General features: G+C 34.5%; 1 protein-coding gene across 1 annotated transcript in view; it reads right to left on the minus strand.

The window, feature by feature from the left end:
• The window catches only part of LOC125678254 (polyhomeotic-like protein 1), a 46,805-nt gene extending 37,261 nt beyond the window's left edge, over nucleotides 1–9,544 (minus strand). Inside the window, exons 1-6 of the mRNA XM_048916574.2 lie at nucleotides 9,401–9,544; nucleotides 8,199–8,254; nucleotides 5,219–5,296; nucleotides 3,075–3,128; nucleotides 379–465; nucleotides 6–85 (exon numbers count right to left, since the gene is read on the minus strand). Coding sequence (XP_048772531.1) covers nucleotides 6–85; nucleotides 379–465; nucleotides 3,075–3,128; nucleotides 5,219–5,296; nucleotides 8,199–8,254; nucleotides 9,401–9,428 — 383 coding nt within the window. The 5' untranslated portion in view covers nucleotides 9,429–9,544. The remainder of the gene's footprint in view (nucleotides 1–5; nucleotides 86–378; nucleotides 466–3,074; nucleotides 3,129–5,218; nucleotides 5,297–8,198; nucleotides 8,255–9,400) is intronic.
• Between the last annotated feature and the right edge of the window lie 5,511 nt (nucleotides 9,545–15,055).

Here is a 15,055-nt window from a genome sequence, read left to right on the forward strand (position 1 = left end):
CATACCTTTGGTAAAGATTCTCAACAAAACAATTTCTAGCACTAAATATAGATCTTTCCATCATCTTGATACTGGTGTTCTTGGTCTACAATATTATCAAGGAGATCATTACATTTGTTTGATACCTTTAAACCTATATTTTCATGGTGTCTGATGCATGGACTGAAATTTCAGTTTGCCATATGCAATAAATCATTCAGTTACAGCTGATATTTTGTTCATACAATTTACATCAACAAGTAATTTACATCCCCGTAAAAGTCTCTTCATTTAAGAAATAAATTTCACTTCTGAAAATACATGGCCATCATTACAATTCGTCAAGATATCAAATGCAAAAAAAGTTGGGAGTGTAAATGTGTATATGTAAATGCTTACCCTGTGTTTGTGACCCTCCGCCATGGTCAGCTGGACATAAGACTGAAAAGCCAGGCTCCACCGAGAGGCATCCTTATACATCATATCCTGGTAGGAAAAATAAATATATGTAATTTTGGATGCATAATATGGAAAAGCATTTTTTAAAACAAGAAAAGTGACAAGTCAGAAAGGGCCCTGCAATGACTATCCATCAGGTGCTCTACCGCTGAATAAAATGTATTCAGTCGGGTAGTTGAATTGGAATGGTTGGTACATCCATATTTTTTCTGGACTTAATATCTTGTGCCATAGTAATTCATATCAGAAAAAAAAAAAATAATCAAAGCTCCTAAACTCCATTAATGAGAAAACAGCTAAATCTGAAAATCAAAAGGGGTCCTCCTCTTCCTTAAGTCAATTAAGCATCACTTTTAATTTTTTTTTTTATAGTTTTCTCAAGTAATTGATGAAAATCTATGTCTCATAACTTCTAAAGAACATCATTGAATCTGAAAATTTAAAGGTTTCTCCTCCTGCCTAATCCAAGTATCGTACATATAAAATTTAAGAAAATCTTCTCAAGGAAACTTAATGTGTGAAATAGTGAGTGCAGATGGATGGACAGATTACTATAGAGCATCTGCCATATGGTGGGACTAATGATCTGTCTAGAGAGTTCAAGTACTTTTCTAATTCATAGTCATTTGCTTAGAAGGAGCAAAGTATTTTATTTATAGTTAATTGTGTGTGTGTCCATCTATATACATATATTTTATAAAGTTGCCCTTCAGTATGTATCTCGAACACCCCAGAAGCACCTGCATGGTCGCTTGGGTACGTTTTAATACTATCCGGTAGTGTGATGCTTCAATATACAGCTTACTCTGATTATGCATATCAATGAGAAAACCGTTAAATATCAAAGTGACGCATTAAACCTATTATTTATCACAAATAACAATAACTTTTCCTGTACAGGACTAGATGGAGATTGTTCAATAGTCAGAACATATCATCATGGCAGATTAGTAATGAAGTTACAAGAGAGATACAGAGCTCACAATTCTGTTATATAAACAATGCTTGTGCTGGAGTGTCATATAATATATGATGTTTTTGTTTACATAGGTTAAATATACAAGTAAAATCTTCATTTAAAGCTGAATTTTCAAATTACAAGTTCATTCTAAACACAATTAAGGTAGGTCCCTAGTCCTGGACCTACTTGTGATTTCTCAAAAATTTGAGTTTAAATACTTAGATTGTTCATTTGAGGGTATGATAAAAACAAAAAAATGGGAGGTTGTCAGTATAATGAGTAAATTATGGTATTTTTATTACGTGTACCCCCATTTGTCAAACGGCAATATCAGAATTCATTGAAGAAGTCCTAGAATATGTCCATAAAATTTTGTTTGAGGTATAATGCTGCAATTTTTTTCCTCAAATATGAAATAAATATGTCTAACTAAATAATTAAAAGTGAAATTTTAACACAGTTTCATGTTTTTTAATAATGGTGGTACAAAATTGAACTCAATACAGGCCCTCGGCAGTCAAAAATACGGCACTGCAACACCACTAATATGAATATTTTAAAAATTTGACTTGTGATTTTTCATTCAAACTCACATATTATGTTCATATATGAATGCTTGTTAAAATAAATTTAAAAAATCTGCCCTTTCTCAGCATAATATTTTCACAGCATCTCAATTTATATTTACATATTTTGGCCAAAATAGCCATTTTGAAGATGCGCAAGATTTTCACATAATAGAAAATAACAAATATATAACAAGATAACAAATATATAACAAGTGCAGAATTGTTTTATTTAATTCCACAATTGCATTATTGCATATCATGAATTTTTTTTAAATTTACAGATAATTTTAACATGCAATACCCCTGTATATCAATTAAATAAATATGTACCTCTGGTTTTATGTGCGAATTAGATGACAAAAAATGGAAAGAAGATTGGAGCCATAGTCTACTCAGATATAAGTTATTGAGTGTTACTGTACTCATTTTACTAAATTAAAAAACATCCAGGTAAATGTAAAAATACGTTTGATAATAATAGTACGTGAACCAATACCGGAATTCAATCCGGACATGACGTCACACTACTAGACCCCTACTTTAAACCGTTTTTAGTGTTTAATTGTCACATTTCATTTTGTTTCAAACATATTTTTTATTAAGCAATCTATATATATGTAAACCAAAACAAGACACAAGCTTTATTTAAACAAAGAATTGTGAGTGCTAATTCTCAATGGAAGCTCAACATTGATGATTCAAATTAGAAATACTTTAGTTAAACATGTAAAAAATGAAAAAAAATAAAAAATGGCGGCATGGGAAAATAGAATTTTTTAAAAGTTCAAATCATGTCTATGCCCCTTTAACATTTATATTTTAAAAGCAAGTAAGAATTATGGTTGCAATGAAATGGCTGACAATAACATGTGTTATGTTGGAAATGATTAAAGCAGAATATACATTCTATCTAATGAAATGAAAATTAGAAAGTTGAACATTTTCTTACAGAACATATTACAACCTGTAAATGAAAAAAACCCATTGAAAATGTGTTGAGCTATATTTCAACATTAAACCAACACATCATGATATAACACATTACTATATTTTATGCAAAAGATTTATGTGACAAGTTATCATTGTGTACACAATAATTGACTAACTAGAGTGTTGTATCCATCCACATCTTTCCATTTTTGAACTGGCTCAGGAATCACCTGTAGAAAATGAACATGTAATAAATGTGGACACAAGAAAGCTGTACAAAGTACTAAATTCTACCACATTTATTGTAGAGATCAAAGAAATGCTGCACAGCATTATAATTTAATTTAAACAATATTTTATTATGTATGAAACATAAATGGACAGCATTATTCTCCAATATATATCATTAGTCAATAGATTATCAGAACAGTGATACAAAACCATTATCAAAATAAATTTTTTAAAAACTTCCAAAAGAATATTAGGGTTTAAAATGTAATTCAGTTCCATGTCTTTGACCCGATAAGACGGTGTGTATTGCCGTAAAACAGCCGTTAAATGTAGTCTACCTATTTTATGGCTTTTCTGCAATTATACCATTCATCTTAAACCATGAGAATTCAAAATCTTTTTTAGGAGAATTCGTATTTCACATAAATTTGCATCATTGAAATGCCTCAAATCATTACAGGTAATGAACAGGACAATAAAGCAAAGCATGTTTTTCATCCTCAATATCACTTATAGATGTGAAACATATTTTGTTATCCAAAATAAGGACAGTGTCATAATAGTAAGTTATACTTTTTTCAATGCCATTATTTGCTAACATTTAATCGTTATAATCAGGCCACTGATAAAATATGTTGTGTTTCCGCTAACCCGACCGACCCTAAATTATAGCCCCGACTCTAGAAATTTTTTCCGCTAATTTGAAAAAAAAATCGTCATTTTTCCGGAAAAAATATATTCTCGGTTCTTGGCTTTCTTTTTAGTTAGACATTGGGATGAAGTCATTCAAACGCATTAACGATGTACAAAATTACATGGTATTTGGCTCCACTTGTTTTGGCTATATTTAGATCTAAAACTTCATAGTTATTTCGGATTTCAAACATTTTGGTTGAGCATCACTGAAGAGACATTATTTGTCGAAATGCGCATCTGGTGCATCAAAATTGGTACTGTGTAAGTTTTACATGGTATTGTGTCAAGCGTTTAAACAACATTGATAATGTTTATAACTAACAGTATGGCATGATGGTTGACCTAGTACTGTACCTCCATGCTTGCCTCACGCAACGGTGCTTTGACAATTGAAGTTAACAGATGACCGAGAGACTTTGCCAAGTGTCATGTTTCCATAGAAGACTTTCTTTTGTTAAAATTGCCTACTCCTATGGTGTTTTTATAAATAGCCACCGTCTTGTGCTATTGCTTTAGCGGGCATTGTTTATATGGAGGTCATGGTGCAGAGTGACAGACGTTATATAGTGCACTTGAATGTCCAGTCTATCAAATGTGTATGCACATCCATGGTTTCTGCTACAGTTCTAACTGAATACACTATGAAAAAGACCACAAATAAAGCAGTGAACGCATCCGAGTTGTCGATGGCTGTTGAGAGCCGAGGGGGAAAAAGATGTGCAGACTTTTTTTTTAAAATAAAAATTTATGTCCGGTAAAAAGTTTTAGCTGGAAGAGAGTTGGATCCCATTAGAATAAGTGGGATCTGCCCAGACTGTCTTCCTACCCTTGTTCCATTTAGATTGTGAAAGTACATTCAGAAATGAATTAATAAACTTAAAATATGTTAATGATGTTGATATTTTGGTGATGATTTCATATTTTTATCAAAATCATCACATTATTTTCCTGTCAAACATATCCAATAGTAGTATTGCTTTGACAACCAATCTAAATGTAGAAACAATATATCTGGTACTTGTATAGCATAGGGGCATAAAGGAGTTAACTTTAATTTGTGTTTTATGCTATATGTTTCATTGAAAAATATTGTTTCTTTTAAAACATCTGGAAATAATCCTCAGCCAATAACAGGTGAAATGCTAAGATTGAAAATTTACTTGCAATGCAATTTAAGCAAAATTTTATATTGAAAGTATAAAATTCAATAGATCATTGAACTTGTTAGAGTTTACAATGTTTTCGCATACTTTGAAAAAATAAAATTTAAAAATAAAATAAAATTTATTTCCTACCCACCTACCCTATTTTTTCTGGAACGTTAGCGGAAACTCAACAATTTTTGTCGTTCGCCTCAATAACATTCTCAATTCATTTGAAAATGGAACCTCACCTCAATTTTATCTGTAAAGTTTGTGAAGTACTGTAAAAATGTTGATTTTCCACTTCCAATGTTCCCTTCCACTACAATCTAATTTTGGAAAACAATCAATATTTGCATATTCATATGATAATCCGCAGCATATTTCAACAAAAAATAATGTACAAGTACTTGTGTGTTTTAATACATATGATAGAAAATTAAAGAAATATTGAGATGTTTTCTTAAAACTTTATTCCTATCTGTTGGTTCACCTTACTTAAAATATAAAACAAAATTATGATTAAATTTCAATAAGCAGTGGCGTAGCTATTCAGAGTTTGAAGTGCACGTCAATGACACAGAGGGTCTGTGGCAAAACCCTGGTGGGGCCCAGGAGGTGAAGCACCTGGGTTGACATTGTAAAAGAACAGAATTTTAACTTTGATCTAAACTGCATGAATTTTAAGATTGTATTTGGTTAAGCATATTACGAATTTTGCAAATAACTTATGCCCATGATAGAAAACAAGTTCAAATATCCTGTCAAAATTCGCAGTGACCACGTTTAAGTCTTCTCAGCTGCAGGGTTTGCTGAAACTAAGTAAAACAAGAGGCTAACAGGCCTTATCAGTCATCTGAAAATTAGTTAAAAGCATCACTAGCCCCAAGGGCAATGAAATCTATAATACAGGGATCAGGAAAGCACTTCTGGTCTAAAAAATATAGGATTTAATATAGGATTTTATTTTGCAATTTATAGGGTAAATATAGGGATTTTTACAGCAGATATATATAAGAATGAATAGGGGGTTTAATTAATGAATTTGTATAAAAGTTTACTGTTTCTGCATAAAAATCTAGCAAGCATAGTATCTCACTGGAGAAGAAATAATACTAAACATAAACAAAGTCAAAATTCTTTCAGATGTGGACAATTTTTCATACAATAGACAGTTCTTATATACAATCATCATAGTTATAATTCTCTTCATAACAATCTAATAATAATTAAATATCAATCTATAGCATCAGTTCCTGGATTTTTCTCTCCTTTTTTAATTTTTTTAATTTTATTTTTGAAAATAGGACTGGCATTTTGTTTTGGATATATAGGGATTTTATTTTCCCTACTTATAAATAGGGAAAATATAGGAACCTTCAAGTTTATAGAAAAATATAGGATTATAATAAATAGGGACTTGACACCCTGAGGGCTTGAAACTAACTTTTTATGCCACCAGTCCAGCCGGACTGATTGGGTATAATTTCAACCAATCCACAGAAAAATTCACCAGTCCACCAGTTTTTCAGAAATAAACATATTTCGTTCATGTTATAAAAATAAAATACCGGAATTTAACTGGATATGCCTCAGACAATATTGTAACACTCATGTGAGATATATATTTACTAATCTGGTTCAACTGATATAGATCTACAGAGGAACGCCAAATGTGTGTTAAGATTCCATAAGTATGTTTTCCAAAATAATGTTTTAGAAAATTGACCAGTCTCATCAAATTGACTAAAACAAATGTCAGTCAGTCTGCCAAACTTTTAACCAGTCATAGACTGACGGACATGTTAATTTCGAGCCCTGTAATTTTCCTGTTCTGCATATCTAAACTAAATTCAGCAGTTCTTCATACACAAATACAAGAGGCTCACAGGCCACATTGCTCACCTGAGTCAACTTGGCCCATATCTACATTTTCCATACATATTCGCATGTAAAACTTTGATCCCTATTGTGGCCCTATCCTACACCCGAGTGCCATGATTTTTACAAACTTGAATCTACATTTTGTGAGGAAGCATGTAAATGTAAACTTCCTTTGGCCCAATGGTTCTTGAGAAGATTTTTTTTAAAAGTTTTCTCTATATAATAGTGTGTAAGACTTTGATACCCTATTGTGACCTCATGATTTAACAAACTTGAATCTGCACTAGCTATGTCAGGAAGCTTTCATGTAAATGTAAATTTTTCTGGCCTAGTGATAAAGATTCTTAATGATTTTCCCTAGATTTTTATGTAAAACTCTGATCCCCTATTTGTGGCCCCATCCTACCCACAGGGGCCATGATTTTATCAAACTTGAATCTGCACTATGTTAGAAAGCTTTCAAGAAAATGTAAGCTTTTCTGGCCCAGTGATTCTTCAGAAGATTTTTAATGATTTTCCCTATACATTTGTATGTAAAATTTTGATGCCCTATAGTGACCCATCCTACCCATGGGGGCCATGATTTTAACAAACATAAATCTGCACTATGTCAGGATGCTTTCATGGAAATGTACTTTCCTTGCCAAGTGGTTTTTAAGAAGATTTTAAAACATTTCCTCCCCATATATTTGTATGTAAAACTCTGATCACTAATTTTTATTGTGGCCCCTTCCTACCCCCGGGGCCATGATTTTAACGAACTTGAATTTGCACCAAGTCAAAAAGCTTTCATGTAAATCTCAGCTTTTATGGCCCAGTGTTTCTTGAGAAAATTTCTAAAGAATTTCCCGATATGTCCCCATCCTAACCCCAGGGGCCATGATTTTCATAAACTTGATTCTGCACTATGTCAGGAAGCTTTCATGTAAATTTCAGTTCCTCTGGCCCAGTGGTTCTTGAGAAGATTTTTAAATGACTCCACCCTATTTTGTGATTATATCCCCTTTGTAAGGGGCATGGCCCTACATTTAAACAAACTTGAAAGTCCTTCACTCCAGAATGCTTTGTTCCAAGTTTGCTTGAAATTGGTCAAGTGGTTCTGGAGAAGATGAAAATGTGAAAAGTTTATGCTGATGCTGATCCAGACAAATTTTGATCAGAAAAGCTCACTTAAGCCAAAGACTCAGGTGAACTAAAAAGCCTAAGATGTGCCCATTCTGATCAGTGATGCAGGGACTAAATCAAACGTTTTGGCAATATTTCAGCCATTTTTACAGCGGTTACGCCAATATAAGGCACAAATCGTGAACAGAACACAAAATTTGCATTTTACATTGGCCAACTTACTGTTGGAATCCTTCCTCTCTTCTTTTTAGAAATGTTGACTTGAGGATCAACGTTTTCTACAAACAGAATTTAGGCACTGTAAAAGTACTTGCGAGTCTCCTCGAGAACATGTCAGATCATAAATGAGTCACCTTTTAATTTTTTTTTTCACTGTAGGTTATATACTGTTTTCATTAAAAAGCCAATTTCTATAAAAACTTGCTGCAAGGTAAATCTAGTCCAATTTATATATATATATATTAGCTCATCATGCAAAATATTGTTCAAGCCGGTGTTTAGCAAATTGTGATACATTCAAGATCATAATTCACGAAATCAATGCATAAGAAGCCCCTGTGCACCTATCAATGAAATACAAATACAGAGAGAGAGAAATGAAATGATGACTCAATTATGTTAATTAAACAAAAGAATTGATATGGGCCTAATTTAAGAATCTAACTAGGCGTCTGCAATCTCTGTAGGTGATACTGATAGGCCTATCCAGGACTTAGCTTTGGCCAAGATTTAGATGATATAACTGAAGATTCTGATAGAATCAATATATCTAATTAGTTTATTGTCATGATATATCTCATATTGTGTAACATGATTGTTAATCCGAGATTCCTCTGACTCTTACCCCCGCTTTTATATTTGACATGTGCGGGGGAGAGTCAGAGCGGACTCCATATTGAAAAGTGGGAATTCAGCGACACCAGCTGGTGTCGCTGCTTTACCTACCTCTTACAACTTTATTTCGCGGATCTATCTTCCAAGACGTGAGAATTCAGTTATCGGAAGATTATTCTACAAATACATCATGATTAATACGATGCTATCGCCGTTTAAACGATGGAATTTTGTGTTTATATGTGCTGACGTCATGTGCAAAGAAATCAAATGGCGAGGCGGCGACCTAGAGCATCGTATTAATCATGATGTATTTGTAGAATAATCTTCCGATAACTGAATTCTCACGTCTTGGAAGATAGATCCGCGAAATAAAGTTGTAAGAGGTAGGTAAAGCAGCGACACCAGCTGGTGTCGCTGAATTCCCACTTTTCAATATGGAGTCCGCTCTGACTCTCCCCCGCACATGTCAAATATAAAAGCGGGGGTAAGAGTCAGAGGAATCTCGGATTACATGATTGTATGCCAACATGCTTGGTGAATTAATAAATAAATTGAAAATTGAATTAAATACAATGCATTGAATATACCCGTGTCAAAGTTATTAAATCCCAACATCTTTCAGATTATCTTGTCCCTCTGTCGTTCAATGTAGGCCTACTTGCTGCTAACCTCTCTTGTGAATATTTTGGCGCTATATTCACATACAAATCTGCCGCTAAATCTTGAATATTGCCCAATCAAATGCTTTCCAATTATTCACGGCAAGCGGTAAATGTAGTACGGCCAAAACCCGAAAGCCAAAAGTCCCGGATAACGATTTTTGCATGATTTCTTTCGGAATAGTAAATAAAATGGCATCAAACTGTTTGTGATAACTGTTTGTGACCTATTAAATATGACATGTCAAACGTTGCAATATTTGATCTTTTCCATTTGTATTGTATAATTTTCCATTTGTATTCTATATTTTCCATTTGCATTGTATACTTTTTCATTTGCATTGTATAAAATTTCATTTGCATTGTATAATTTCCATTTGTATTGTATAATTTTCCATTTGTATTCTATATTTTCCATTTGTATTGTATAATTTTCCATTTGTATTCGATATTTTCCATTTGCATTGTATAATTTTTCATTATGGGCCGGCACGAGCCGGCCCATTCTATGAAATAAGAATTTGAGAAGCGTATGAGTTTCTGCGGGATGAGTGTGTATTTTTTTTTTAAGTTGGATTACTGATTATCATGATACGTTTTCATTTTGTATGTAAAGTAATTCGGTGGTGTTTTTTAAACATTTGTTTTTGTTTTGTTTTTTTGTTTTTGTTGTTTGTTTTTTTTGTATAACACACAGGTCACGTGCGCTTATCTGCTGACCTATTTATAGAGGTGGCGTCATTTTTTTATTTTTTTTTTTGAAAAATGCATAATTCCAAGGGTGCTAAAGAATGTTTTGATTATTGCATTATACTATTTTGTTAAATATTGTCACAGGTTGTGCCAATAAAATTTTCAATCTTGAATAAATCTGATTTATTTCATAGCGAAAGGTTATGATATTTGGATAACCCAAATTAAATGTCACAGTTTTAATATGGAAAGTGTGAAATTAAATTAATGCAGTATTCATGCAACAGTCATTGGTTGAATTATTTTGCACATTAGAAAATGTTTGCTTAATATATTCAAGTGATAAAAGCTCAATATTTTCCAATATTGAACATTGTAAATATTCATCAAACTTATAACATCCAAGGAGCAGAATAACCCATATCTATTATTTTGAGGTCATTCAGATGAGGCTTGTAAGCCATGGTCCTGTGTCACGATAGGCGTTAGCACGATAAAGAACCCTCACTGCTCAATTCGCCCGAAGGTGACGTCTCTATAAGAGTGAAAAATTCGAGAATGAGACGTAAAGCAGCATATAAACACATTATTCTGAGGTCACAATGGTTTGACTGCTCTTTAAAAAAGTCCACTGGAGAACCTTTGCCTACTGGACATACACGTAGTTCACAGATCTTTAAGGAGTAACAGATTACTGTTCATTTTGTATGTTAATGGGTCGAATTTGGACACTTGTCCAATCAATATGTTTACGAGACAGTTTTAGTTTATGGAAACAATGATACTCTCTTGGAAATTTGTTCGGCCCATAACTTTGGTGCGTGCACCAATGTTTCTTGTTTGGATTGTATCCAGGGAATGTTTATTTTGATTTGTTACGAAGGATTTCATTAGTTAACGTCACTGATGTACCACATCTGTAGACGTGCCTAGCACACAGGGCCGTAGCAATGACGGTTCTTTATCGTGCCAACGCCTGTGCAGCGATACGGAATATCTGTTTTTAAGGTCATTACGGAAAGACCCGTGATTCTCACTTTTAAATGCCGAGTGTTTGGCAAAGGAGCAATCACTGTCTTTGTTTATGTCTTAGGTTTGATGCGGCAATGACAGTAACGGTTCTCGAACTCACGACCTCTCGCCCACAAACCAAGCGATATTTTACTGAGCTACCGCGATCAGGTCCATGTAGGACTAGTTATTTTTTGAAAATACGTAGCTAGCTCTAGTAATGGCGAATCCCCCACCCCCTGATCTTTTTTTTATATATATAGAACTCTCCAGAAAAGCATGCACATTTTTATTTAGTCAGAATTCAGTAGATTCGGGGGACTTAATTCGGCCCTTGGGTCCCCACCAATCAACCAATTGTTAACATCGAGTTTGGCTTGTTACAACTATTCAATGGAGTTATCGTTTATCGAATTTGGTAATGCGCGAGATGTTGAAGAGGTAAAGTTCAGGAGCCACGTTTCGCAGGAATGTACCGTATTTGCTAAGTGTAATGGCATACACCCCCCTCCCCAATTAATTGAACGCTTTTATGCGTCTAATGTGATCAGCATATTCAAACTAGTCTCCTATTTAACCACTGGCTGATCTAGATAATTCTGAACGAAAGGATGCAGTAAACTGACAAACGCTTTTGATTTATTGAATTACTTTTATTGGGAAAATTTACATTTTTTCCAAAACCCCTTAAGATATGCTTCATTTTATTGATTTCCCTCGATTGATTGATTGTATCTTGCTTAACATCTCACTCGAGAATTTTTCACTCATATGGAGACGTCACCAAGACCGGTGAAGGGCTTCAAATTTAGGCCTATGCCCGGCGCTTACGACCATTGAACAGTGAGGGTTCTTTAGCGTGGCACACCTACTGTGACACGGGTCATCCGTTTTTAAGGTCATCCTCTCGGCCACCGCGGCGGTGGATAGTAAAACAGGGCCGTAAATTACATGGAGGCGGAGGAGGCAGCTGCCTCCTCCAACTTTTGAGCCAAAAAAAATTAAAATTTAAAGTTCATTAGAATTTATGTTGTTTCCAATAACTAAGAACATGATACCTCCCTTAAAAAACATTCCAACTCTTTCTTTTAGAATGAGTTAGTCAAGTAACATCTTAGAAGGCCCTAGAATCAAGGAATTTGCACGAAACGTGTTCAGTGTGCACAAAATGTGCTCAGCGTCTGGGGGCCTGGGCGGCCCCCAGACCCCCGCCTAATTTCCTGCCTCCTCCAAATTGAAGGTTAATTTACGGCCCTGTAAAAATTACTACTTAGGACGGTAGGAGACATATTTGAAGCCCTATAAAATCTGTAAAATCCAGGAGCTATCTTCCGAGGGCTTCGCCCGCTGGGCCCCCAGACCCCCTTCCTCATAAAGTTGGGCTTCCCCCAACATAATTCCTGGATCCTCCCCCGTTGGCCATATTTGAAAAAAATATTGTTTTGTATGAAATATATAATGGAAATTACTTTTTTGGAAAATATTTATGGCCAAGTACTGTGTGTTATATAACGGATGGTTATTATTGAATATTGCACAATTTGGAGACCGACTCAACCGAATTTCGAGACAATTTCTCATGTAGTACGCAACCCTCGAGCGAAATGGGGGGGGGGGTAGTCTTTATTCAAATCACTACGAAATTCTATCAGAGATATATAAGCCCTTCCGGTTTCTATTGAAAACAAAGGGATTCCAGGAGCGTCACTCATGTAGAGCCTTATATCAACATAAACGCAAATAATTTAAAAATATCAAATGAATCATTGCGTACAGACTTCCATATAGCGAGATGCACAATAATTTTGTTGTGGAATTACTCCTCAAATTCAGAAGTATCAGGGGCGGATCCGGGAAGTGCGGTAGGGGGGCCAACTCTATGAGGCAGGGGGTCTTGTGGGGTCCCTGGGAGCAAATCCCTCGGAAGTTCCTGGATTTTACAGATTTTATGGGGCTTGAAATATGTCTCCTATGTAGTATTTTTACTATTTTCTGTCGTTTTTAATAAGGTGAAATTAATAAAATGCCGCAAAATTTATGGGTTTGGGGGGAAAAAATGTAAGATCTCCCCAAAAACGTAATTCAATATAAATCAAAAGATAAGTTTTGTCATTTATTTCTCGGAGAGTAGAAGAAATTGTTTCTCCTTTCAGTATCGTTTACATTTTTCTAAACAAGAGATCCCAATTTATCATCTGTTGGGATGGCAGATGGATTCTCATAATTGCTACAACATTTATCTGTAGCCTCTTCTGCTCTGGACGTACAGTATTATCCGTGGGCCAGCAGTGAAAAATGAAGTTTTGCTGTCTCTCTCTCCTTTAAGATAATTTCTTCATATTCTTTTTTCTAATGATTGAAAAGAAATTTCTAAATTATATTTTATTAAATACATAATTGACATAATTCAATTTTAATCATTTAATTGAAAGTATTCTCAACTACGCATATTATCAGATATAAACACTCATATATTATAATCAGTTGGCTATATCTTTAGTGGTGTGAACTTAATTTCTGCAACACTTGAATGTTTACCCCCCCCTTCATTTATTTGTTGAAATGTTGAAATATCATTCTAATTAATAATTTCATTCAACACAATGTATTAACATTAATAACAATTCGTTGTAGTTATTTGTGATCTGTATATTGGGTAACTCGATACACACTAACGCAGACACTGCATGGACCCCCCCCCCCCCCCCCCCCCCCCCCCCCCCCCCCCCCCCCCCCCCCCCCCCACACACACACACACAAACTTCTTTTCAACGTGGAAAAAAAGCAGAGTTTCATATATTATTATTAGAATCCCTCATCTATCACACATTTACATACACTTCAAATTAGATCTGCGTTGCTATTTGACCACCGTGCATGTACTTCAATATGATTATATAGATCTCAGAATCAGGGCATCACATACAATTACATGTACATGGGATATAGGTTTATCATATATACCTTTGTTGATTCACGATCTGATCGTCTCTTCCTCAGATCGAATGTCTTTGTAGGCAAATAATGTGGGGTTGTAATTGTTATCACTATTGGGTCATCTCTGTGCTATCCATTGAGAAGGTTATCGAAACAGATCTAGATACAAATCATGCCGCCAGTTCCTTAAGCTCCAATTTACAAACAAAGGAATAGATGCTGTCAACATAAGCAATATTCTTCGTCATAAAAGGGTTCAGTCATGTATTCCAACTTATTTCGAGTTCAAGTCTACACCCTGTATTTCCTACAGCTATACTTCTACTATTGCATCCAAACGTTTTAATTATAAACAAACTTTGCAGTGCCTAGATATACACCATCTTATACGTAATCCACCAACGTGTTCTTGTTCTTCATCTTCTTTCAACTTTAGTCCAACTGGACATGTCATTACTGGTGATGTTGATGTCCTTGAAAACGAGGACCTCAAATCACTTATTCTTAAAGGTCCTAAATACAGAGAACCTCGGTCTTTTAATTGGCGACAGAACTTCATTTCTATTATGAATTCTGTCGAAGATTATGCCAGACGATGGGCTAAATATGAAAAAGAAGAACTTGATACATTGTCAGAATGGGTTACTAGTAAGAGCATAAGAGGCACATTAAAATCCCGCATTAGACATATGAAAACAAAAGTACGTACATGTACCATCTACCCTTCTGTGTTTAGTAAATCAGAAGTGATAAAAGAATTAGAAAGGTTACATGAGGAATATGTTTCGGTTCCAGCTGACAAAGCTAGTAACAACATTGTCTTTGTTTGTAAGGCTCATTATTACAACTGTATTTTAAACGAACTTGGCATTAATTCCACTTTTGGTAATCATACTTGTACTCCATTCTGCCCTTTCAAAAGATGAAGTTCTTCAAAACCAT

The sequence above is a fragment of the Ostrea edulis genome, chromosome 1, assembly GCF_947568905.1.
Source record: "Ostrea edulis chromosome 1, xbOstEdul1.1, whole genome shotgun sequence".
In the NCBI taxonomy this organism is placed as follows: Eukaryota; Metazoa; Mollusca; class Bivalvia; order Ostreida; family Ostreidae; genus Ostrea; species Ostrea edulis.